This window comes from Quercus robur, chromosome 2 (assembly GCF_932294415.1).
Source record: "Quercus robur chromosome 2, dhQueRobu3.1, whole genome shotgun sequence".
Lineage (NCBI taxonomy): Eukaryota > Viridiplantae > Streptophyta > Magnoliopsida > Fagales > Fagaceae > Quercus > Quercus robur.
Window position 1 is genome coordinate 41026589 of NC_065535.1, and position 27422 is coordinate 41054010.

The following is a 27422-nucleotide window of genomic DNA, read 5'->3' on the forward strand; positions in this document are numbered from 1 at the left end:
AGATAAAAATAAGATTACTAGAAAAGGTATAATAAAAAGAACAGTAATATCACTAGAAAATAGGTGGACAAGCATTATTTTCACTACAAAAGAGTTCATAGATGATAAAGATAGAATTGAGGCAATACCTTGTGCCCATTAATGTGAATTCAAAGAAGTCCTAAGCTCATAAAAACAAGGGATCCAATTGAGCTTTTCAATTGGCTTTAGAATGAATGTGGTATTTGAGGTAGGTCTACTTATATATTTCCTTCAAACGTATTGACTACTTGCCCCATGGTTGGCCTATCTCCAAGGTCATCTTGGATGCACCAACAATAAACTTTGCAAGCTCTAATGAGCTGCTCCATGTTGGTACTTCCTTCTAATTTGTAATCTAACAGAGTTAAAAGGTCTTCCCCCTTCTGTAGTGCAACTATAACTTGAGTCGGGAAGTAGTTATCAAATTCATCATTTGGCATACCACTTCTTTTGCCAAATATAATCTCAAATAGAACTTTTCCATAGTTATATACATCAGTTTTTGGATGATACTTAACATCCAACAATTTGTTATTGGGCTTGATGTCACAATGTATGGTGAAATCTTGGAAACTCTACTCATGGTAGGCCATCCCTCTAGCCGTCCCAATTGCAATACAGTATCTTGTCTTCTAATCCAAAATCTTAGACATGTTTTGAAATGAATGAGATCCTAAAGAACCCTTTTGCATGCAATCATAAAAAAGATATTTATTTGAATCAGCTACACAAAAACTAGAAGTGTGAGTTTTTGCATGGAATTGCTTGTCCCTTTGCCATTGAACATTGACATGAGTTGCAATAACTTTTAAATTTTTTGTTGTAATAAACCATGTATTGCAACGAAATTAATTGTTAAAACAAAATGTACATTTATCACAACTAAATGCGTTGTTGCAATAGGCCAAACTCAAAACAATAACATATTGCTACAAATTTTTTCGTTACAACACCTTAATGTTGTTGTGATAACTTACTACCAAAAAATATCATGATTGCAATAACTAGTATCCATTATCCATACAATAACATTATTTCTAAAATATCAAAAATCTTTTGTTACAATAATTTTACTGTAACAATATATTTGTTTCAATTTTGACTTTATTGCAACAAAAAATGTTGTAATGATAATTTTTTTCTTATAGTGGGGTCTAATTAAGAATCAAGTTTCCTGAAACTCAATTGATCTATTAAGTTTTGGGTTTACAAAAAGTTCATTTAAACTAATTTTGTGTCTTCGTATTGGACCTGAAATATGCAAGACTTGTAATTTGTTCGTAACTTGCCAACACTTAACAACTATAGACCTAATAGAATCAATTTGACACAAAAAGAAAAATTTTGGCACGTAGAGTTAGAGTTTGTTTGGGATCCATTTATTTTGTTGAAACTGAAAATTTTTTACTGAAAGTACTGTAGATAAAGGTAAAAGTTAGCTGAAATAGTATAATAAGATTCATGAATAGTATCAAAAAGTGTAGCGAGACCCATGAATAGTAGAAAAAATAAATTAAATAGTAAAATAAATTGATAAAAATAATTTTTGTCATACAAAGACTTTTAATAATAAAGAACCATTATCACCGAACTCAAACCGTATGAAATCTGGCGAAGTTCATTGGAAATAATAGGCTAAATTGCAATTAACATTTTGTGATGATTTTGATTTTGTCCTTTAAAATTTCAAATCATATGATATCTAGGAGCTAACCGAAAAAAAGAAAACGACAGGTCGTATTGCAGAGACAGAGAGACAGGGAGAGGAGCGATGGAGGAAGACGAGGGTTCGGCGAGGAAGCTGAGCATATACAGAGCAGCGAGGAGCATAAAGCGTAGAGAGAACACAGTGTACAACGCCTTGCGATCCATATACGAGGACTCCATCTTCGTGGGAGAGATCTCCCAGCTATGGCCGGACCTCCCTCTCCTCGCCAACCTTCGCTGTGGCCTCTGGTATTCCCCTAAATTTCACTCCACCTGTTACTTCAAATCCACCGACGGCCACAACAACAACTGGTCTTTCAGCACCTCTCGCCTCAACCTCCACGTCGCTCTCCTCGCCGGTATATTCCCTACTTCTTTGCTTTCTCACACTTAGGGCAGCAATTTTTTGTTTGGATGCTCAGAAAGTTAGGGAAAGAAGATTGTTAGACCACGCAATGATGAAATTTTGAAGTTCGAATTTATCTTTTGTCATTAGATTTTAAGAAGTTGTATTTTTGCCCTTGAACTCTATTTTTCTCTTTTTACGTTTTATTTATTTATTGTTATTATTATTTATTAATTTTTATTAGCATGTTGTATTTTAGAGAAGAAGATAGAACCTGGCTTTTATTTTAGAGGTGGAAAAACAGATAGTTTAGGTTCTATTCTTTGTCCAAAAATATTGTCAAGGTTCTCTTTTTGTTCTTTTTGTCAGACACACTGGCAAAAAACTTAATGAGATAATCTGAATAAGCGTGAATTTGCCCCGGTTGTAGATTTTGGGGATTGGAGGAGTTGACTGATAATCTATGTGGTACTGTTGGGAGTTTGCCAATCAACTGTTTGGGTATACCTTTGGCTTTGGGGTTGTCTTTCACGGCACAGTGTGTGGAATTCCATTCTAGAGAAGATGAAATGACAATTGGTTGGGCTGGATAAAGATATGTCTGTTAAAAGGGGGACGATCAACGCGAGTACAATGTTTAGTCTTTCGACTTACTACCTCTCTTTGTTTACCATCCTATCTCATGTTTCAAATCGAATAGAGAAGTTGCAAAGAAAATTCTTAGATCAAGTTTAACTTAATGGATTAGAATACAATGTGTTCTCCACTTTCTTGTGGCAATTTGGGGTGCATAGCTTAGGTACCTCTAATCAAGCTCTCTTAGAGAAGTGGCTATGGCATTTTGGGAGGAAGAGACACACTTGTGGAAACGGGTCATTGCATTAAAGAATAGGGTGGAAGGTGGAGGTTGTACAATGAAGCCAGTGTGAAGAACTCATAGGTGTAGTTTATGGAGGAATATTAGAGTAGGGTGGGATAGATTTGTTAGCCATGTGCACTTTGAGGTGGGGAATGGAGAACGTGTATGATTTTCTCATGATAGGTTTTGTGGGAAATGGGGATCTACCTATGAAGGAGTTGTATGACTTGTATCTGACATTGTACCCTTTGCTAAATGATTAGGATGCTTTCATGTCCTCATACTTGGAATGTAGTATTGAAGGGAGGGAGAAACATTAAAATGTCTGGTTCATTAGGCAGTTTAATGACTGAGAATTTGACTTGATTGCTTCCATGCGTGGCTGACTGTATTCAAATATGCCAAGGAGTGTGAGTCCTGGAAGAATGAGATGGAGTTTGACAGGTACTATGGTGTGCTGTGAACCCCAAGGGAGATCTCTTTTCCATGGAGAGGAATTTAATGTGCCAGAAGTGGTTAGTTTTTTTGTTTTTGTTTTGGTGTGTGTGCATGTGGACAGTTTTGTGAGGGAAGATTTTGACTAATGATAATCTTAAAAAGAGAGGAATCACATTGGTAGATTGGTGGATCACTTGTTACTTCACTGTGATTTTGCTAATGCATGGTTGCGGCTATTTTTTGGACACTATGTAGAGTGTTTGATTTACTAGTTGGTTGGCTGAATCGGTTCTATAAACTTTTGTTCGCTGTGTGGAATTTAGTTCCTTTGTGTTTGATGTGTCTTTTGTGGAGGGAGTGGAATTCCTATACCCTTGAAGATGTAGAGGTTTTGGAAGTGCGGTTGAGGATTTCATTTCTTAGATTACTCTATGAATGGTCAACTGTCCTAGGTTTCACTGATAGTGGTACTAACACAGAGTTCACTAGTGCGCTCTCTTTTACTTGTAATTATTTGGATATAATTCTTTAGGCTATCTTATGGTTTGTATTCCGAGGTAGCTTTTTTGGAATAAAATAATTTACTTCTCAAAAAAAAAAAAAAAAAAAAAAAACCTTAATGAGAATGGATGAAAAGGTGAAATATAGAAACATTTTTTAATTTTCAAAGATGGACATACAATTTTTTAAATTTTAAGAATAAAAATAGAACTTGGGCTATATTCCAGGGATGAAAAAGAATATTAAAATTTTTTTTTTAATAAATTTATCTAATCTCGGCAGTAATCGTGTGGTTTTTGATGGGTAGGACAGAAGGGAGGGTGTATTATAGTTGATTCCACAAGGAGAGGGAAGCGGTTTCCGGATAGCATGTCAAAGACGATACCCATTTGGACTTGTGTTTTAAATCGGTGCATTCACAATCATTTGAACAATATGCGTGATACTGCACAGATGGATAAGGTGAGTTCTGGTAAAAGTTCATTGTACTTTAATTAAGTAAAACTTCAATATGTGTGTACAATTTTGGGCTCTTAAGGTTTGTGTTTATTTCTGACTGAGTACTGTTTTATTGTTTTGACTTTTGAGCATGATGACTATTCAGTATGTCTCTTTAGTGATTGGATTATGTTTAATAGTTTATGACTCTCTCTCTCTCTCTCTCTCTATATATATATATATATATATATATAATTATCATTTTGAGAGAGGTTCTTGAGGCCTGGCTACCTCGGATTAGTCACATAATTCTCTGGTTTTTTCGTTTTCTTGGTTATCATGGGTGGTTCCATTTTCCTTTTTGTCGAATCCAAAACGTTTGAATTTTCAGTGGAGGAGGGAGGTACTTTCTGCTTGTTACGTATATTTGAAAGTAATAAGGATTCTCTCTGGTTGGTTTTCATGGGAAAAGAGAGTGCTATACGTTTGCTAACTTATGTTGAGGATCTCATGTCAAATACACGTCCTGATAATTTTGCTAGAACCTTCAGGGATGGTAATAAGGTTTTTATTTTGCAACTGGGATTCAATGCACATGGAAGCTTTCTTATGATCTTTGAACTTCTTCATGGTCGTCGGAAGGGCCTCATCATTGTACCAGAAGGAAAGCTGGGTAGTGGGTGGAGAGGTTTTGGCTTTCATCTACGTAAGGCTATTGCTCCCGATACTCTTGTCGTTAAACCACCATCTCAATCTGCCTTGTTCCTGACAGTGCAAAAGTTTAGAAATCAAAAATCCTTTCTGTCGGTAGCGGTGGATGGTGATCGGAAAACCAGTGGTGGAAGTGGAACAGGAAAGCATGCAATGCCCAACATTCAAAATTCAATCAAATCAAATCCATCAATCAAGTCTAGCTTGAGCAGTTAGAAGACTCAGAACCAGGATTTGCACGATAGGGGTGCTGGGTAGGTAAGCGCGATTCTTGAGGCTGAATTCACGCTTGAAATAAAGGATGACGCTCTTAATGGTGCTGAATCTCCTTTGTCGCTAGAAGTTTCTTTATGTTTGGAGTGTGGGCTGAATGGTAAGTGGGAAATTAAGTGCTCTAACATTAAGGAAGTGGGTTGTTCTGGTGTTGGGCCCACGCAAGCTGTCTTTAGGCCCAATGCACTTGCTGAAGCTTCCCCACTTAAGCCACCTCATGTCCACAAACTTAAGCCCAAGCCCACTATGGTCTAGCAACCCAAAAGAAAAGAACTGACCACCAGGTCTTTCCCGATGCGAGAGACCCAAACTCCGGGGATGTCGAGTCCATGCGAGAGACCCAACCAGTCTTCGCTGTGTCCATTGATAATGCCTCTGATGTCGTCGATGGTCTCCGATGTCGCCGTTGCTCAATCTCTCAACTCCGACAAGATCGTTGAAGCCAGGTTTGAGTTATTGGCGCTGATTGACTCGAATCAAGTCTCTGATGTAGTCGAGTTTGAGCTTCTCGGCTCCGACGAGTCCGTGGAGGCCAGGAATGGGTCGGCATGCACCACAGATAGCGACGAGAGCTTAGTGCGTGACCTCCGACTGATTCTCCAGGAGCATTCTGGCAATATAGTCAAGAAATGGGGGAACTCGGAGCAGTGGGTTCTTGAATTACGCGATGGGAGGAGGGTTGCGGTTCTGCTTCAGATCTCTTTGCCTCGGTGTGAAGCTACAGAGGTTTTGGAAAAGCAACAACAGCTGGCCTTAGTTACGTTGGAGTCTTCTGACGTTACGAATGTGTCATCGGCTCTTTTCGAAGAGGATGAAGTATTGGTGGAGGATGGGGTTTCGGATACCTACTCGGAGGAAGCTGATCTGCCCCTAGTTGTTGATCCAATTTCTTTTTCTTTACCTTTGGCCATGGCAGAGCAGTCACTTGTAGATGAGGAAAGTGTTGTGGGTATGGATACTTCAGAGAGTTAGGAACCTTATTCCGATTGGTTTCAAAAGAGATTCAATAATTTCGATAGCTTCCTTGGCACGTCCCTTGAGGGTTTAGAAGATCAAGCAACATAATTTTTATTGGCTGTTGAAGCTGAATTATATCAGAGGGCTAAGGTGAACAAGAAATCATGTGGTTTAAAAGGTTCGGGGGTGAAAGGTTTAAGAGAGTTGAAAGTGTTGTTTAGCTCCATTAATTATGGCTCTTCATCTGCTAGGCGATGTGGTATTAATAGGAATTAGGTTCTTTTTGTTGTTTAATGAATTTGAAGCTTCTTTCTTGGAATGTCAGAGGTCTGAATGAAGTTGACAAGAGGCTTCAGATTCGTAACTTGTTGCGATCTTGGAAGGTTGATATTGTGTGTTTGCAAGAGGCCAAACTAGAGTGGATTACTAGAGGTATTGTTCGAAGTATATGGAGTTGTCCATATGTAGACTGGTTGTACTTGGGCTTAGATGGTGCTTCTAGAGGTATTTTATTGATGTGGGATAGCCGGGTTGTGGAAAAGGTGGAGGAAGCGGTGGGGCATTTTTCGGTTTCATGCAAGTTTAAAAATGTAGGTGACCAATTTGAGTGGGCTTTTATAGGCGTATATGGGCCAAATTTGAACAAAAAGCATAGGTTGATGTGGGAGGAACTAACCGGGTTGATTAGTTGGTGGGATTTGCCTTGGTGCTTTGGAGGGGACTTTAATATAATCCGTTTCCCATCAGAGTGTTTGGGGGCTGCTAGCTTCTCCCGGGCTATGTATGGATTTTCTGACTTTGTTTCATTGCATGGGTTGATGGATATCCATATGGAAGGGGGCCTTTATACCTGGTCCAATACTTCCTCAGCTTCTCGGCTAGACTGGTTCCTTTTCTCCCCACTTTTGGCAAATCACTTCACTCAGTTCACCCAAAAAAGGATGTCTAGAGTTCTTTCTGACCATTTTCCTATTTTGTTGGAGGGTGGGAATCAGCGAAGAGGTAGAATTCCTTTCCGTTTTGAAAATATGTGGTTGAGGGTGGATAATTTTGTCGACAAAGTGAAGAAGTGGTGGGCATCCTATTTGTTCCAAGGAACCCCAAGTTTTATTCTTGCTAAGAAGTTGGCTGCCTTGAAGTTGGATTTAAAAAAGTGGAATGAGACTGAGTTTGGCAATGTTACTTTTAAGAAACAGGACCTTTGGAGCAAGCTGAATGGTTTGGATGCTAAAGAGGAGACTCATAGACTATTTGCTGAGAAGAAGTTAGAACAAACTAAGACAAAAGTTTAGGGTGTTGCATTTGAAGGAAGGGGATGCCGATACCAGATTCTTTCATAGAATGGTTAATTCTAACAGAAAAAATAATGGTATTGAAAGCCTAATGGTTAATGGAACCTTGTCTTCGGATTAGGGTATAATTGCAGACTACATTACTCATTTCTTCATGAATTTGTACTCTGAGCAGCAGGTTGAGTGGCCGTTTCCGGATTCGTTGGTTTTTCCAATGATATTTGGTGAGAATGCGGATTGGTTAGAGAGGCCTTTTGAAGAGGTAGAAATTTTTGATGTCATCCATAGTTTTCATGGTGATAAATCCCCTGGTCCAGATGGCTTCCCAATGGTTTTTTTCCAAGCTTGCTGGGGATTGTTAAGCCTGATCTCATGGCTGTATTTCATCATTATTTTGCCAATGGTCAGTTTGAGAAAAGTTTAAACGCAACTTTTATTACTCTCATTCCTAAAAAACATGCAGCTAATGAGATTAGAGATTTTCGGCCCATTAGTTTGGTTGGGGGGGGGGGGGTTTATAAAATTATTGCTAAAGTTTTGGCTAATCGTCTCCGCTCAGTGATGGGGGATATAATCTCAGCATCTCAGAATGCTTTTGTGAGGGACAGACAGATCCTTGACCCTGTTCTTATTGCTAATGAATGTCTTGACAGTAGATTGAAGTTTGGGGTGTCGGGGCTGATTTGTAAGCTGGATGTTGAGAAGGCTTTTGACAATGTAAACTGGAATTTTCTGCTGCAGATGTTAGAAAGAAGTGGATTCTCTGCCAAATGGAGACAATGGATCCTCTTTTGTCTATTTACTGTCCGTTTCTCCATCTGATTAATGGCTCTCCTTGTGGATTCTTTGGTAGCACCAGAGGTTTGAGGCAAGGTGATCCGTTGTCTCCATTGTTGTTTGTTTTGGTGATGGAAGCTCTTGGAAGAATGTTGGATAAAGTAGTTCATGAAGGTCGCATGTCAGGATTAAATGGAGAGGAGATTGGCAGGTTGGAAACGCTTATATTTATCCAAGGGAGGTAGAGTCACCCTAATCAAAAGCACCCTATTTAATTTACCCACTTATTTTCTATCTTCATTTCCTATTCCTGCTAGTGTGGCTAACCGAATTGAGAGGATCCAGCGGAATTTCTTATGGGGCAGTTTTGGAGGATCCTAAAATTCATTTGGTTAAATGGGCTACTGTTTGTTCTCCTATTTCTTTGGGTGGCTTAGGGATAAGGAAGATTAGACTTTTCAATGAAGATTTACTTGGGAAGTGGCTTTGGCAATTTGGGATTGAGGAAGATGCCCTTTGGAGACAAGTGATAGAGATGAAATATGGATGTGTGCTTGGGGGGGGGGGGGGGGGGGGGGGGGGGGGCTGGTGTACCAGAGCTGTGATTGGCCCTTATGGTGTTGGTTTATGGAAAAATATCAATCAGGGATAGCCTTCTTTCTCTCGCCATATTCTGTATGATATTGGTGATGGGTCTAGAGTGAAGTTTTTTGGCAAGACCGGTGGTGTGGAGAGACATCTCTTGCTGTTAGATATCCGGACTTGTTCAGATTTTGCAAGAATAAGGATGCCAGTGTGGCTGAGCTTATGATGTCCACCAATGGTGTCCTCTTTTGGGATGTGAGATTCGTTAGGGGTGTGCATGTTTGGGATCTAGAGGCTATGTTTGACTTCATGGAAACCATATATGGTTCTCCTATAAGGAGGCTAGGTGAGGATAAAATATGTTGGATTCCTAGCAAAGATAAGGGTTTCTTGGTTAGTGATTATTATAGAATTTTAGCTGGCACCACTTCCTATGGTTTTCCTTGGAAAAGTATTTGGAAGCAGAAGATTCCTTCTAGAATTGCTTTCTTTGTTTGGACTGCTGTCTTAGGGAAATGTTTGACGATTGATAATTTACGTAAAAGGAAGGTGTGGATTTTGGATTGGTACTACATGTGTAAGAGAAATGGTGAATCGGTTGACCATCTATTCCTACATTGCCCTTTTGCTAAGGATCTATGGTCTATGGTTTTGGGTCTTTTTGGAGTAACTTGGGTTATGCCGCACACTGTTTTGGGGCTGTTATGGTGTTGGCAAGGCAGCTTTGGTCGTCATCGAAATGGTTATATTTGGTCCATCATTCCTCATTGCTTATTGTGGTGTCTTTGGAGGGAGAGGAATAGTAGATGTTTTGAAGATATTGAGAGATCTATTCCGGACCTCAAGCATCTCTTTTTTAGAACTTTAAGGGATTGGTTGTTTGCTTTGCAAAATAAATCATTCCCTTCTTTTATTGATTTCCTAGACTCTTGCAATTTCTGTATTTGATTTCTTTTCCCTTGTTCACTCCCTATGCACTAAGGTGTTCCTTTTTTATCAATATATCTTATTACTTATCAAAATATATATATATATATATATATATTTCATGTTGTTGATATGTAAATAGTAATGACTGAAGTAAAACTTAAGCAATGCTTGTTGATTTGTATATTTGCATGTATCATTTCCTTGAGCATAAGTTGTCAGTGATGATCTTAAATGATAAATATTTCTATGTTGCTCTATGTGCTGGCTTGATTTTGAACAGGAGTCAAATACTTCTGATCAACATCATGAAAGAACAAGATGTGTCTCTGTTGATTGGGATTGCTCCTTGCATCTTCCCCTCTGGGTTTCTGAAACAGAGAAGGCGTCTATTGAGAGTCACATAGAAGAATGGACTAAACAACTGGATGCAAGCGGTGCTGATATTGCATCTCTAACGACGTGCTTGAAAAAGCCCTTACGCCCACTATGGATTTCGCAAAAAACTGTCATCTGGTTAAATGAAGTGCCTGACCATGATTCCTGGGATTTCACACCCATCATACTTGTTTCTGCCTCTTCCTCAAGTGGTGTAATTCAACACAAGTCTACATCAGAGTATAGCTGGAATTATATACCGGGAGCTGGGGATGATGAAGAAAGCTGGGCAAGGGGTTTATCACCTAATCTTTTCTGGACTCACGTCTATGATCTTATAAACTTGGGGCCTGATTTGTGTAATCAGAAAGTAGCAGATATAGTTGAAAGGGATAGAGTATATCGTGCCCAAAGGGGACAAACTGCTCCTCAAGTCACAGTCAAGGCCCCAAAATTGTTAGAGAGCTCATATCATTTTTCACAAGAAGTGCCCCTACTGTTGGGTATTTCAAACCTTGAAATTAATACGAAGTCTTCTGATGAAGATTGTGCAATCTCTTGGCTGGGTTCAACAAATCTTGCAGTTGGCACATCCCAAGTTGGTATGCTTTATTAACACTCTTTATTATTTTTATTTTTCTCTTTGTAATCCACTAATGCTGGTTTCTTAGATTTCCAAAATTTTGCTTCATTGGTATATTTTTCTCTTAATTGTTCTTGAACTTGGAACCTGGAAGGTGGAAGGAGGTGAGTTGCGGTTGATTGATGACTAGTGTGAAATTTAGTCAATTTTATCATGGATTGGATTCGTTACAATTAAGTAGAACGAAAATAGATTTCATGGAATGTAAGTTTAGTAAAAGTAGAAATAAAGATGAAGGGGCTATAAGACTTGATGGTCAAGAGATACCAAAGAGTGAGAGTTTTTGATATCTTGGATCAATAATTTATAAAGATGAAGATATTGAAGAGGATGTGAATCATAGGATAACAGTAAAGAGGATGAAGTGGAGAAGCACATTAGGAATATTGTGTAATCATAGAATACCTATTAAGTTAAAAGGGAAAATTTTATAAGATTGTTATAAGAGCAGCTATGCTCTATGATATTGAATATTGGCTCTTAAGAAGCATCATATTCATAAAAAAAAGAGTGTTAAGATGAATAAGTGGAAATACAAGGAAAGATAGGATTTGAAACGATGAAATTTTCTTAAAAATAGGGTTGTTTGCATTGATGAAAAGATGAGGGAGAATCACTTGAGATGCTTTGGTCAAGTTGAGGGAATGAAAAAAGGTAGAGGAAGACCAAAAATAATATTAATAGAAGTAATAAAAAAAGACATGTCAATTAAGAAAGTAACAAAAAATATGACTATGGATAATGTTGTGAAAATTGTGAAATATTCTATTTACGCAAGGTTAAAGAATAGAGAATAGAGAGGAGAAAATACGACCCAAGGAATTTACGTGGTTTGGCCATGCCCAAAGGACTAAATAAAGTTTCACTATAATTTTGGAGGTTGTTTTTCACTATAATTTTGGAGATTACAACAATTGCTTGAAGACACTCTCACACAAACCCAAATCCCTAATACACCATTGGTTCTCTCACAAATAAATAGAGAACACCCTATTGTATTTAGAAAAGAGTTGTAGGACACTATAGCTTCCTATCTCTTGTGCACACACAGAAGAAGCTATTTCACTTTGCTATCTCATGTAGGAGCTCTCTTTTCTTACATCTTTCCTCTCAAACTCACCATCTATTTATAACTTGAGGTTTATAACTAGAGGTTCAGCCGAAATGCCAATAGTTTCAATACATGAAACTTACTTGGTCAAAGAAAATGGCAAGCATTTATTGCCAATGGAGTCATCCATTTCGGTTACAAAGAGAAATCCAATTTTGGATTGTATGTCAGAGGTGGTTGTTCCTTGCCTTTTGACAATACGTGCAAGACAACAACATTTAATGTTTGCTTGTAATGTCAAGTCATTGACATTAAAATTCAAGCCATTCCAACAGATAAAACAGATTAGTGGAAGAGGATACATGCAGCTAATCATGACTAGTCTGTTGAAGATCTATAGCCGACCCTATAAATTTTGGGACTAAGGTTTGATTGTTGTATCTGTTACAAATAGAAGTAGAGGCATCTCCTATTAGATTAACTAGCCGCAAACTCACGCGATGCGTAGGAATATATAAATATTATATTATGAGATGTAATATATAAAAAGTAACAATTATATTATATTATGGGATGTGATATATAAAAAGTAACAATTATATTATATTATGGGATGTAATATATAAAAAGTAACAATACTTCAAGTATTGTCTATTTTTTCCAACAAATTTCTACAAGTATTTTTTATCTCTTTATTTTTACAAATATATCATTCTATTATTTTTTTGTGTTTGATTAGTAATTTTTTAAGGTGAACCATATTCTTCTAACTTTTGTTGTAGTTTGTTATATTTGCCTAATATACAACTAAACTTTATAAATTTCAAATTTATTATTCAAAATTCTCATCTTGTAAGGAATAAGGAGATTAACATAATAATCAAAATTTATCACAAAATTACAATGTTATTTTTAACCAAAATTAAAATGAAACCAAAGGAATAAAAGATAGATTTTAAAATAATTTATTACTCAAACAATTGGCAGGCATATTCAAATTTATAGCTATGTAGATTGTGTTTTGATATAAACTCAAATTCCTATTTCCAAAAAAAAAAAAAAATTAAGTATTAACCCAAATCAAAATTCAACCAAAGCTATAAAAGGGAGAGAGTAGACTTTGTAATGGGAAATTAAAAAAACACAATACTAAAACACATTTATAAAATAAAAATTAAAAAAGAAAAAGAAAATACATCAACCTTAATTAGAGTTATAAGAAAGAACAAAAATCCACCAAAAGAAAGTAGAGAGAGAGAGTACTTACAATTTTTGTGTATAGATTGAATAGGAGAAATGATATCAAATTTATACAAAATAAAATGGGGAGAAGAAGAGTCAAAATATAAGAAAAAGAAAATGATGAAGTGTAACAGTAAAGTAGAGAGTAGTGAGAGATAAAGAGGCAAAGAGGGAGGAGAAATGTTGAGGAAGTGTAACAGTAGAAATGGACTAATAGGGAGTAGAAGAGTTTTTTTTGTTTTTTGTTTTTTTTTTTTTTTTGAGTAGGGAGAAGAAAAGTTTAAAAAGAGGAAAGAAGTAGAAAATAAGTGGATGATGTGGCTGTTGATGTGGCATAATAGAAGCATAACAACAATAAATGCTACCCTTAAGTTTTTCAATATATGTGTGTGTGTGTGTGTGTATATGGATTTGTTAAAAATCTATAATTGACCCCAAAATTTTGAAAGTTTTGTTGTTGTGTTGCTAGTATGGTTTCGCATATTTTCGAAATTTATGTTTGATTACATATGTGAAAAGAGATTCTGTTATAATATTTTGAACTATAAATAAATACAAAACATGAAGAAAGTTCTCATTTATTGAAATAATGTGGTGGAAATCCTTCTGTAAAGGCCCTCCTTTTTTAAAACTCCCTGCATGTATGGATCCCGTGATGCATCCTTGTCATTGCTTTTTTGATCAATAGTTGGTATGCGTTCTCCTCCCTACCCCCCTCCCTCGCCACCCCCACCCCCACCCCCACCCCCACCCCCAACTGTCGCCATCTTTTCTTCCCTCCTTACCTTCTTCACACATTCCTCCTCCCCCTCCTCTTCCTTTTCCTTTTCCTTTCCACCATAGTTTTGTTTTTTTCTCATATCCTCTCTTTTATCCCCCTCCTCCAACTTTGCCTACTCTGTCCCCACCACCTCAGGGGCCTAACCTTGCTTTCCCTAAATTGCCTACACTTGTACCTGCTCCATTAACCACACCAAAAATTCCCACCATAGAAACCTCACAAAATAACCTTCCTTCAACTCTTTTTTCTGGTCATGGGGGCTGAAAGAGGTCTTTTCATATTGATGCAAAACTTTTTTCTTTCTCTTTTGATGGGGTTTGGTCTGATTTGTATGCTATTCATGAGACATGAGATGCTGGGATGTTAAGAGCTCTATTTGGGCTGGACGTAGGGGCATGGAGTGGATTCTCACCTGTTTTGTTGATATACGTGATTGGGTGCAAGGACAAGATGTCCTTTGTAAGAGATTCAGGGACAATGGGAAGTTGATAGAGTTCTGTGGTAGATCAAATAAAGCTGGTCTTTTTGTGGTTCTAACGGTATATTTTGGAGGGGCTCAGAGAGGTTGTGTTATCATACCAGCAAGTTTTAATCGTCCTGGTTGGTCTTTGTTTCAAAAAGAGCTAGGAAATTTTTTATCCGGTGCAAAACCTGCAACTTTGGCCGGAGTAGCTTCCAATAATATTGGTGGTGATGGTCAGTCAGCTGGTGGTGGCCGGAATAGAATAATTTACCTGTTTATGGTAACTAGTGGCTAGGGGTGGCAATTTTTATCCATATCCATGAATCCGCCCATTACTCCACCTTATTTGGATAAGTCTTAACCCAACCCATTTGAATATTTGGGTTAAATGGGTAAAGACCCATTTGGTTATTTAATTAGATGGGTCTAAATGGATAAATCCACTAATACCTACTAAAGCTATTTAAAATTTAAAATTAAATAAACCCACAAATACCTACTAAATCCTTCTAAAATCTAAAATTTAAATAAACAGTATAACCTCTTAGATTTCTAATTCCTTGTTAACCTAAAACGTCTCCAGCAATTATTTTCCTTAATTAGGTAAACTTTTTATTACTGAAAACCCCAAAATAGGAAAAAAAATATTTACGCATAATATTCAATACTCTGTTACCTTTCCTTAGGTTTTTGGGAAACCAAACATCAAAAAAATTAAACATAATAATATTCAAGATTCTATTTTTTTTCTTAGTTTTCTCGGGAACCAAACATTGATCGGAAATCCAAACCTGAGAAGTGGAGAGTGGTGAATTGGAGAGAGTCTTCGAAGTTGAATCGGTAGACGATTTAGGCGAAGCGTTAGTGGACTTAGACAGAGTGGGCCAAGATACTGCGCCCATTACAGGACTGGCCTCAACGACGCTGCTGTTTGAGGGTTTGTTCCAAGCGAGCTTCTTTGGGCAAGCCGCATTGCCGTCATTACCACCATTGGAGCCCTCGCCAGCATCCGGTGGTGGTGACAATGAAGCCATTTTCAGAGGAGAGGAATCGAGGAAAGGAGCTGCTAGTTCTAGTTGAGAAACCGAAAGCTGAGTTTGATGATGTTGATGTTGATGATGAATGGCCTTGATTTTGGTTAATTTTGAAAGTGTAGGGGGTATTTGGGTCATTTTTGGTATTTAAGGGTATTTTGGTAATTTTAGAAGTCAATAAGGTAATAGACTAGTTTGATAGGTATTTGGGTCATATTGGGTTAAATGGGCAATTTACTAATTAAATGGGTTGGAGGGGTAATGGATAATTAATTTATATATAAATGGGTCATAAATGGATAAATGGATAATTACACATCTAATCCATCTATGACGCAACCCATTTATGACCCAATCTGCCCATTTGCCACCCCTACCAGTGACAGTCAAGAAAATTTGAAAAAATGGGAACCATTTTGGGGAATAACAAGATTCATGGAGATCCTATAGTAAATGTTTCAATTATAAATGGCAGACCCATGCAGGTTTTTAATTTTAAGTTGACTTCCGCTAATTTGGCTTTGAGAGTTTGCAAGCCTGAGGGTGGGTAACATGTGGTGTTTTGTGTGGATAATAAGGAGTTTTGTTGCTCCAATAGACCAATGGTTAGGGCTGTCTAGAGGGTACGTGACCCGACCAAACCGATCAGATTTGCCCGACCCGAAGCCCAACGGGTGGGTCCAAATAGCATGGTTGGTTGGATTTGGGTCATATGCTATTACAAACCGAAAGTTCGGTTCGGGTGTCAGGTTAAGCAATTTGAAACCCGTAGAAACCGACCCGACTGCTAATACACTTAAAAAGGATTTGGGTCTATTTTCACGCTCAAAGTCAAGACCTGATCTCTCTCTTAGTCTCTCAAAGTTAAGATTATTTATTTATTTATTTATTTTTTCACGCTCTCTCTCTCTCTCTCTGATCTCTTTCAAATCCCTACCTTAGCCTCTATCTTAATGCCACCACCGGCCCTGCTACCACTGGCCAGCCGTACTGGGTTGAGTCTTGCTTTAAACCCCACTCTCTTGAAGTAAAGAACAACAGAAAACGAGAAAGAGAGAGAAGGAAAGACATGGAAGACAGCGGAGGTACGGGTGATGAGGGAGAAGGAAGACTAGACACCACTGGAGCGAGGAGTCAGAGGAGTGAGTGGTTTGAACAAGCTTTCTCTAGAGGTCAAAGGTGGATCCAGCTAAAGCCTCCTCTGATCTGCATGGCTTTGATCTTGTTTATCTTGTGTAATCTGATGGTAGATGTAGTGATGGTGAGTGGAGGGAGTGGTGGTGGTGCCAGTTGAGTCTTATTTATCCTCTTTCTCTCTCTTTCTTTCAGTCTCATATTTGGGTCTCCTCTTTCTCTCTCTTTCTTTTAGTCTCGGATCTGGGTTTGTAGTGTTTTTGGTATTTGATTTGAATCTTAGATTTGGGTTTGGTGTTTTTGGTGCTATTTGATTTGAATCTCAGATTTGGGTTTGTGATATTTTTGGTGTTATTAGATTTTTGTAGTTTTGGATTATGGTTTTGACATGTGAGAGGTGTTCTTTGAGTTTGAGGTTGATTTCTTTTGTGTTTTTCGTCAGACTTGGAATTACCTGATAGCTTCGACCTGCCTAACCTATGACTCAAGATATCGGGTCCAACCTAAATATTCGGTCGGTTGCGGGTCCATTTTTCATACACCCGATCTAATTGGGTCAGTTGTGGGTTAATCTCAAACTCAATCCGACCTGACCCGTGGATAACCCTACCCGTGGCCTCATTTAACCCAAAAGGCAAGGGTCATTTTGTCAAGCCCAACCCAATACAATTAAGTTATGATTCACTTGCCTTATGTGTGTTGGTGCTAGGTGAGAGCTCGAGAGGAAGTGGGTTGAGATTGAGTGGGGATTTCGAGGCTCTAGTGATTGAAGTAGTGCCTGAACGATGCGATAGTTCTTCCCTCATCGCCATCTTCCTAATGCCTCGATGGACTCATCTTTTGTTAGGGTGGAGAGAGGTTATCCTGATGACGTGGCAAGAGCGATGGAGGCTCGCAAGTTCATCGGTAAAGCGGTGGGTAGTCTGGGTATGGAGGCTGATAATCTGGATCCGATGACTAGTGGCTTGGTTTCAGGGGCGATGGTGATGCCAATTGGGTCTATGGCAGTCGATTCTTCTCACCATCGAAATCAGTGGGTCAACTAGAATCATTTTTCTCCTCTCTCGGATTTGGATAATGAGATGGGTTTTTGTTCTAGGGAGAAAGATGATTTCACGGAAGTATCAAGTGAGAGCGGAGATCAATGGTGCAATCCTAAAGCTGAGTTAGTGCCGACAAGCTCCTTGGATGGGTTTGAGCTGATACAAGGTGGTTCTAAGCCTCTTCTTCTACCGTGGAAGCACTGTGGAGTTAATCCTAGTGTTGTTTTTCACGGGGAGAAAGAGAGTGGTATATTGGAGTGTTCACCTTTATCTAGGTGGGATCCTAATGAGCAGAGGGAGTTGGTGTGACCTAGGAAGTTGAAGAGGGTGAGATTATGGGGTCAGAAGTGAAAAATTCAAAATGGGTGGTGAGCTTGATGAAAAGTTTTTGTAAAATTGTGGGTTTTCCTCTTGTACAACAAGATTAATGTATGGCTTTGTTTTGTCTTTTGGAACAAGACTGTATTGATGTGGTAAACACTGGGTCTTCTAAAGGACTAGCAAACTCAAGGCAGAAAGGGCTCAGGGAACTTAAAGGTTTGATTTCTACAATTAATTATGATAGGGCATCTTCTAAAGGGAGGAATTGAGGTTCTTCAGATGGTTTGGAGGTGATTACTAGTTTTAAATGAGTTTACGACTTTTATCCTGGAATGTTAGGGGATTTAACAATCCTAAAAAGCGAGAGGTATGTAAGAATCTTCTTAAGAAGTGGAATTGTGATATTGTTTGCTTTCAGGAAACCAAACTGAATTCTTTAAACTCTTCTGTTGTTTGAAGTCGAAGTCTTTGGGGTAGCCCATTCCTAGACTAGCTTGTGTTGGAAGTAGTTAACACTGCAGGGGGTTCTACTGGTTTGGGACAAAAGGGCTTATGAAAAAATTGATGTTTCTATAGGTTAGTTTTCTGTTAATGTTTTACTGAAGGGGGTTGTGGATGATTTTGTATGAGCATGTACAGGAGTGTATGGACCTAATGATGATAGTCAACAGGGTGCTCTGTGGGAGGAGCTTGCAAGGGTGCACTCTAGGTGGAATGTGGCATGGTGTTTGATTGGGGATTTTAATATTATTCGGTATATGGTGAGAGATTTGGTTGCAAGGCTCTCAGTCTGGCCATGTTTGCATTCTTGGATTTCATTGAGGCTAATACCTTGTTGATTTACCCCTTGAAGGGGCTTTGTGCACCTGGTTTAGAGATTCTGGGACAGATCGTATGTCAAGAATTGATAGAACTTTGGCATTGGTGGATTGGGTAGATCATTTTTGGGAATGAGTCTCAAAGGGTACTTCCCTGAGTAGTTTCTAATCATTGCCCACTATTGGTGGTAGTTAGTGGCATTAGCAAAGGTCAAAGTGCCTTTAAGTTTGAGAATATGTGGTTGAAAGATGAGGGTTTTGTGGAGAGAGTTCGGAAATGGTGGAATGGGTATTGTTTTTTGGGCTCTCCTAGCTTTATTTAGGCTCGGAAATTAAAAGCTCTTAAAGATGATTTGAAAAAGTGGAATAAGGAGGAATTTGGGGATTTGGTGTTTTGGAAGAAAAGCCTTTTGTTTGAACTGTTGGGTTTGGATGCTAGAGAGGACTTGTTGGGTCTTTCGCATGAGGAACAAACTTGTTGTACTCAGATTAAAGGTGATATTGCCTATTTAGCTTCTTTGGAGGAGATCTCTTGGAGATAAAATTCTTTGGTTTTGTTTGTGAAGGAGGATGACAATAATACTTGTTTCTTTCACCGAGTAGCAAATTCCCATAGAAAAATTAATTATATTAGAGGTATAGAGGTGGATGTTGTCCTTTATGAGGATGAGGAAGACGTACATTCTAAGGTGGTTCAATGTTATCAGGGTTTGAATACAGAGTCAGATACATGGCGTCCTTCCATAGATGGTTTGGAGTTTGCTAGTATTGAGGAGGATGAGTGGCTTTCTCTTGAGAGGGATTTTTCTAAGGAAGAGGTGGTACAGGTCCTCCAAGAGATGGAGGGTGATAAAGCCTCTGGTCTTGACGGTTTCACTATGGCTTTTTTTCATAAATGCTGGAGTGTAGTGGAAAAAAAATTTTATGGCCTTCTTTGATCATTTCCACAGGAGATTAGAGTTTGAACGGTCTCTGAATGCTTCTTTTCTATCTTTAATACCCAAGAAAAATAATGCACTGAATATTAAAGATTTTCGGCCTATCAGTTCAATGGACAGTGTGTATAAGTTGTTATCTAAGTTGTTGGTCAGTAGATTGAGGATGTTGTTGGACAAACTCATTTTTGAGTCGCAAAATTCTTTTGTTGGTGGTAGACAGATTTTGGATTTAGTGCTTATTGCTAATGAATGTCTTGATAGTAGAATGAAGTATCGTACTCCGGGAGTGGTTTGTAAGTTAGACATTGAAAAAGCCTATGATCAAGTGAATTGGGACACTTTGTTCTATCTGTAAGACATGATGGTTTTTGGGGTTTGATGGAGGGGATGGTTAAAGGCTTGTGTTATTACTGTTTGTTTCTTAGTTTTGCTTAATGGATCTCCTGTTGGTTTCTTTGGTAGCTTACGAGATATAAAACAAGGTGATCCATTGCCTCCTCTTCTCTTCCTTTTGATCATGGAAGTTTTTAGTCGAATTCTAAATAAAAATGAGGAAGGTGGTCTTCTTTGGGGCTTTCATGTGAGACCTGTTAATGTTATTGGTATTCGCATTTCCCATCTACTTTTTGCTGATGATACTATTCTTTTTTGTGATGCTTCTAGGGAGCAATTGCTTTCAATTAAGGTTGGCTTTGACTTTTTTTTTTTTTGATAATTAGGGTTGGCTTTGACTTGCTTTCAAGTTTTTACTAGTTTGAAGGTCAATGTGGGGAAAAGTGAGATTGCCCTTACTCAGGTGAGTAACATTCAAATTTTGGCCAACATTCTTCAATGCAGGGAGGGTAGTTTGTCTATGACTTACTTGGGTATGCCAATGGGTACTTTGTATAAGACAGCCTTTATCTGGAACCCTATTCTGGAGATGATGGAGAAGAAGCTTTCAGGCTAGAAGTGTCTTTGTAAGGGTGGGAGACTCACTTTGTTGAAAAGTACCCTTTCAAGTCTTCTGACTTATTATCTTTCCCTATTTATTGTTCCTAAAGCTGTGGCTATTAGACTAGAACGAATTCAGTTGAATTTTTTTTGTGGGGTTCCTCAGAGGAGTATTTCAAATATCCTTTGGTGGCTTGGGAAAAGGTTTGCTTACCGCGTGAGCTCGGTGGTTTAGGAATTTGGAGATGGTGCCTTTTAATTGGGTTTTATTAGGGAAATGGCTTTGGAGGTACGACCATGAAACTACTCATCTGTGGCGGAAGGTTATTGCCATGAAATATGGGGAGGGGAAAGGGGGGTGGAGCACTAGAGTCTGTAGAAGGGCTCATGGGTGTGGCTTTTGGCGAAGCATTAGTGAAGGGTGGGAGAGCTTTTCTAAGCACGTGTTTTTTGTGGTGGGTGATGGTTCTCGTATTCTTTCCTGGCATGATAAGTGGATTGAGGATAATTCTCTTAAAACTCTTTATTCTCAGTTATTTGATGTGTTCAGCCAATAAGGAAACTTGTATTTATGATGTTTTAAGTCCTCCAGTAGGTGGAAATGATAGATTTATCTCGGATTCCTAGGAGTAGTGGTTGTGACAGTCTTTGTTGGAGCCTCAATGGAAATGGGAAGTTTGACATTTGATCTTTTTATCATAAGATTCAAAATGCAACTCCTTTTTTCCCTTGGAAGAGCATTTGGAAAGTAAAGTTTCCTAAAAGGGTGGCATTCTTTATGTGGACAACAGCTCATGGTCAGATTCTTATTTTGGATAATCTTATGTTTCGTAGTCGCCCTTTGGCGAATTGTTGTTGTATGTGTTGTTGTAATGAGGAATTTGTGGATCACCCGCTGATTTTATATCCGTTAGCTCATTCTATGTATTTGCTTCAGCTGTTTGGGATTGTTTAGGTCATGCTAGGTTCTGTTGCAGACTTAGTATTTTGTTGGCATCATTGGCTTGGGAAACATAATTCCGATATTCAGAATTTGGTTCTAGGTTGTTTGTTGTGGATTATTTGGACTAAACGTAATCGCTGTTTTTTTGAGGATATTGAGAAATCTCTGGCTCAATTGTTAGATTTGTGCCAACGGACTCTCTTTGATTGGTATTGGTGTTGGGGTCTCATGGATTGTTCTACTCTTATGGATTTTCTTTTGTCTCTTAGAATAGTTTAATGTTTTTTTGTTACTCTTTGTTTCTGTTTTTTCTTTGTTCTCTATCATGAACTCTGTGTATCTTTTGTTTTATTCCTTTTTTTTAATAATATTTCCTTATTACCTATCAAAAAAAAAAAGGAAATCTTTCTGTGGCTCCAAAACCCTCCTTCCCCCAGCGGGGCAGGGTATAATGGAATATCTGTATGGACAAAAAAGAAAACAAGGTTTGAGAAGAACATATCTATAGTTCCATCAAATAAAATGATGGAGTTAATATCCCACCTTTGCATGTGTGTGTCTATATATATATGCTTTATCAAATTATTCTAGAAATCATAGTGTAAGTTGGTGTTTGTCTTCCATATTTTATTACTTTGCTGACATTAAATGTCATTTGAGGGTTATCCCACTGTTCTCTCAGATTTCTATGCTTAATGAGTTTTATGATCTCTGAATGCCCGTGTTATGTTTATTGGGCATCCGTATATTCTCTAATGCACTTATCTGTTTCTCTTTCTTATCTTGCTTCCACCATCAACATTATTTGAGCAGTAATTCATAATCTGTTATGTTCACTTGGTTCTCCCTTTATTTTTTATTCTTTGGTGCAGCTGCAAATGTGTGTAATGTTGATTGCATATTAAATTGTGACCAAGAGTCCATCTCTCTCTTTCTTCCAGATGCTGAAGCATATTTGCATCTTCCTACAGTGGTGAGTATGGAAGAGCTAAGACAATAGGTCTTTTTGTTGTTATTATTATTATTTTTAATATTTGAAAACTAGTCTGCTTACTTTAGCTTTTTGTGGCCAGATGTCAAAATTGGACCGTTATTCTGTATTAAGCAATCTCCCTTTTGCGGTGAACTTTGCAAAGTTGAATCTTAGCAAAGGGAAGACACTTCTTGTTTGTTGCCATAACGGTAAAACTCTTTTTAAGTTTTCCTTGCCTAGTAAATATTACATATTTACATGGGGTTAGATCTGCCAAGTGAAGGATGGATGTCCATGGACATGAAATCATTTAAATTAAGCCCACTTGTATTTTCTCATATCGTTTCAAATGATTTTAATCCCATTATATACAGCATTAGATTTATAAACTAAAGAACATTATTTACTTGTTTCTTCAGTTATTAGTATTGTTTTGTTGCGCTCTTCTTGTTGTGTTATATTGTTGATGTTATTATTTTGGTCCAGACCCCATTGTCTGCAGTACTCGTCTTGTTTTAACTCAGCCCTTTTTGACATGGTAGCTATTTTCATGATCAAACCCTAATAAAATGGGATGGAACTATTTTGTTTACATTGGCTTCCCAAAAGTGTTGAAAAAATTGTCTGCTAATATTTTGATGTATCCTCATTTTCCAGGGGAAGATATAAGTGTGTGCATTTGTCTTGCTATCTTGACGTCATTATTCAATGATGGAGGTGTGTTACCTTATCTTGCATCAAGTTTAATAGATTTTTACATTTACAGCCAATTCCTTTTTGAGAGAAAATCTAATTATTTCACAGAACTGTTACTATCTTTTTCCATTTTTCCTGTATAAGTAGCTCTTTCATTAATAAAATTGAACTAAAACATTTGTTAGCTATGAACTAAAACCCAATGGGCATTGAACTCAGTTTTTTTATTTAATAAAAAGTATTTTATTGGTAAGTTTACACATGCACACAGTGAGTTTGAACTCACGACTTTACCCTCCACCTCTTATGGAGGAGGAGGTGCTGTTTGAGCTAGAGCCCATTGGCAGCATTGAACACAGTTGTAAATACATACATACATACATCCCTATATATATATATATATATATATATATGGTGGAGCTCATTGGCTGCATTGAAGACTGTTGTAAATACATATTATATGGTACCTTTGGTAGATAGTGTGAATTCTTCTTTTTTCTCTGAAAGAGCTGTCTGGAATTGCCCAGCCAAAGTTCATGGTTGAAGGGAAATTTTGGTTGGTACAATCTGGACTAGCAGAACATTTGGAGCAAATCGCATTGATGTAGGACAAATTGGGGAATTTGTTGATTAATGAAGTTATTGAATTTTTGAGCATAGAGGCTCGTTGGGCTTTTTGGTTCTTCTCTTCCTCATTTTCTCTTCTTCTTCTTCTTTTCTTTCTCTAAGTTATTATTCACGGGTACTGTTGATACTGCCCCTGTACACCATAAAACTTATCTAATTCTTCTTCTTTACCGCCCCAAAACAAGCCCTTTCTTTTACTTATAAAAATCCTAAATCTCCACATACTTTCTCCCACCAAATAGCCATCAAATAACTCATCAAACCACCTTTTAATTCCAAACACAACGCCGTAACCCTTTCTTCACTCTAAATCCTATTTTCATAAATCCTCCTAAATCTAAACCCACCGCAACCACATGCAGACAAATTCTCTAAATTGTCCTATGCCACGCATCATAAAGAATAGCTTGTGAGAGGAGGTTGGTTTCAGAAGCATTGCATGAGTGGCAAATAGCTAAGTGTTGGATGCACGGTGCTTTTGTGGTTTTCCACACCCATTTCCTCTTTAGGTTAAAAGGGTGTAGACATACAGTAATAAGCAATGCCTCAAATCCCTTAGTTCAAAGCAGAGTCACAGACCAATAATCCTTGTCCCTTGTAAGCAGACATTTTTGTTCCAATTTATACGAACCAAGTTAGCAAATCCAATCCTTCAAACATATCTTGTTAGACTCATCATATGTCTTTTCTATTTCTTTAATAGCCTTAAATAAGTCATATTGCATGTGTTGATTCATTTTGTATATATATATATATCCCTCAGTGAACTCTCCATAATCTAGCTTATTGTCTTAAGCATGATTCTCTGTTTTATTGTTGAGACATGTTTTAAATAATCTAAATCTTCTTAATTCTCTTTGACTAACATCTGATAATAAATGATATGTGGAGTAAATGCTACCTCAATATACTCTTCAGTATTATCTGAACTTCATACTTTCATGTTAGGAACCTTTGACGATGGGAGATCCTTTAATGAAACTCATATTACTAAATGGGAGATGCGAAGGCGACTTGTATATATCTGTAAATTTGCACCTAATGCCAGGCCATCCAGAGGAAATTTGAAGCAAGTTTTTAGTTTTCTAACTGGTGGAAGAGTCGGTTCAGTTTGATGACAACCCCATCCATATGATCACATACTGACAAGCAGGAATGTTTTCAATTCATCTCCAAAGCTTACAGATGTAGTTGCTTTGGTAAGTTATCAAAAAGGCTGACTTGGTTTGGATATCTAGACTTTGGATTGTTTCCTTGTAATTTAGGCCAATGCCCCAAAAAGTACCGTGGGGAGAAAAAGATAGAAACATTTCAATTCAGCCTTATCAGAATATCGGATGGCTGAATTCATATTGAATTATTTTTTTACGAAACATTTCACTGTTAGATTACTTTACGATGGCTTGTGTCGTAGTTGGAGCACATTTCATGGAATTTCTGTAGTATATAGGTTTTCAAGAAATCAAAGCGACAAATCTTTGCTACTTTTTTAACAACTATCGAGGTGGTATTTTATGATTACTGCACAAAAAAAAGTGATGTTAGTGGTGAAACAACGGAACATCACTCAACTTGATTTTTTTTCCAATAGGAAGTTGGTTGGTGGGTTGTTTTGTTGCTGCTTGGAATCTAGTCAAGTTCAGTGCTTATCTCCATCCAATTATTGTTTCTCCGCATTATTCAAAGGCTAAAATTTCCTGGTTTAACTCAAGGGGTCGCACTAATACCTGTTGGAAAGCAGGCTTTGTTATTTCATTTTTCTTGCTAAATCTTACCGCACTTTGGGCGTAAAATTTGAGCTGTGCCTTCATGACTAGACTATTTGAATACTCTTTATAATTTGGCTTTTGTCGTTTAAAGCTCTATTTATTGATTTAATTTTACCTCGATACCTACTTTCCATGTATTTGGGCTTTGCCCTTTTATGTCTTTTAATGCGCGGAGAAGGAACAAAAAGATAAAAAAGCAAAGAGAAATTAGGCTTTGAATCTAAAGACTAATAAAGGATAAAATATGTGCTGATGGCCATTTCGGAAGCCCAAGTGAAAGGGAGAAGCCTAGCAACATAGACAGAAAGGAGTTGGCAAACGGATAGAAAACCCATTAAGTCCAAGTGGCAGAAATGATGGATCACAGCTCTATGAGATAAACAAATGGATCTTGAAGAGGTAAATGGGCTTAAAGGAGCCCGAAAAGAGAGAAAAAGCAAACCATAGGTAGTATATGATGTGGCAAAGTGAGAATGGGCCGCGGTAGGCCCAAAGTAATGAAAACAAAAAAAGTAAGGGGTTGATTGCAAGCCTATGAACTCCAAGGATGAGAAATAATGTAATTGGGTAGGGGAAGCCCAAAGAATTCAGTAAAAGTCCATGGTAATGCGAAGTTAGGAAAAGGGCCAAGGAAGCCCAAGGAAAGCAAACGGGCCCGGGACGCTTAAGGGAAAACAAATGGGACACAGGAGCCTGCTAGTAATGTTACACAAGAACCAATGGTCTTGCTGGGTCATTAGGGGAAGAATAAACGGCAAGCCTAAAGGGACCCAGTCAGATTGCAACAAAACAACTTCGTGGCAGGAATGATAAAGTGGTATGGTAGGAGATAGTTGTAGGAAGAAGGGTGGGTTGAGGAAAAAGCAAAGCCCACCATCAAGCAAGGCCCAACCCCGACTAGGGCAAGCCATAAAGGAAAGGGAAACCAGAAAATGGTCAAGAACGGACGGCAGACTGTGTAGACCAACCACGGTAGGCGCATGAGTAGTAGATAGATTTTGGACATACATGGACGAGAGGCACGCGTAAGGCCCAGACCTCACCAGCCTGTACCCAGCCAATACAGGACACGGTGAGGTCATGGGTCAGAGGTAAGAGGGCATGGTTTAGTGGTGGGGAGAGAGGAAAACCTATTTGGAGGTTTCTGCTAGGGCTCTTTTGGGGGAAGTGTCCTACTGGGATGACATACCACCCAAATGGGCATAGTTGAGCTGGAATCACTAGGTGCATGCCATGAGGGATAAGGAGAGAGAAGACACCCACACCATAGCAGGAAAGGGTGTCACGGCAAATAAACATACAAAATAATTTTCTTTTGTCTGGCGACGGGGAATGGCACACAGTCAGACAAGTGGTGGTCAATAGGTACATCTAGACCAGACAAAGGTGGTTAAGGACTAGAATAGTAAAATCCGGTCACGGCAGGCACTATAAAGAGGCCATTGCCGTGTACAGGAAGAGGGACACAACAACAACAATAAGCACTGCAGTGTTGAAGACTTGAAAACCAGGAAATAGAAACAAGGGTTAAGAAAAGAAAAAAAGATAAGAAAAAGGGGAATATTAGAAAATGAGAGAAAAAAAAAAAGATAGAGAGTGAGAACGGTAGGCATGTACCAATAGATTGATTCCCTCTCTCCCTCTCGAAATCTTACTCTCTGCCGGAAACGAAAAGTGTTCTTGTGTGCCAACCATTCAGGTCCATTTCCCTCAAAATGATTAATTTCTACGGTAGGATCTCTCTGAGAGATTATTCACTTTGAGAAGAGGTGTTCTTCTCTCTCTGGTTTTGGTCCTACAGAT

At 38.1% G+C, this 27422-nt stretch overlaps 1 protein-coding gene across 3 annotated transcripts; it reads left to right on the top strand.

Annotated features, from left to right (window-relative positions):
- The first annotated feature begins 1638 nt into the window (after window positions 1-1638).
- LOC126713709 (uncharacterized protein C3F10.06c) lies at window positions 1639-25346 on the top strand. Of its 3 annotated transcripts, none has more exons than XM_050413548.1 (7): window positions 1643-2087; window positions 4180-4334; window positions 10116-10812; window positions 22427-22527; window positions 22628-22736; window positions 23185-23244; window positions 24799-25346. In XM_050413548.1, exons 1-7 carry the CDS (start codon window positions 1793-1795, stop codon window positions 24963-24965), a joined length of 1584 nt encoding a protein of 527 aa, XP_050269505.1. In that variant the 5' UTR covers window positions 1643-1792; the 3' UTR covers window positions 24966-25346. The 3 variants fall into 3 exon arrangements, with proteins under 3 accessions (XP_050269506.1, XP_050269505.1, XP_050269507.1); XM_050413550.1 differs by having other exon boundaries at window positions 1857-2087; window positions 4185-4334; XM_050413549.1 differs by lacking the exon at window positions 23185-23244 and having other exon boundaries at window positions 1639-2087.
- Window positions 25347-27422: the final 2076 nt, after the last annotated feature.

Coding starts and splice junctions, on each gene's coding strand:
- LOC126713709 (XM_050413548.1), top strand. CDS start 1,793: ATGGAGGAAGACGAGGGTTCGGCGAGGAAGCTGAGCATATACAGAGCA. Junction 2,088..4,179: donor CCACGTCGCTCTCCTCGCCG/GTATATTCCCTA, acceptor TTTGATGGGTAG/GACAGAAGGGAGGGTGTATT. Junction 4,335..10,115: donor ATACTGCACAGATGGATAAG/GTGAGTTCTGGT, acceptor GATTTTGAACAG/GAGTCAAATACTTCTGATCA.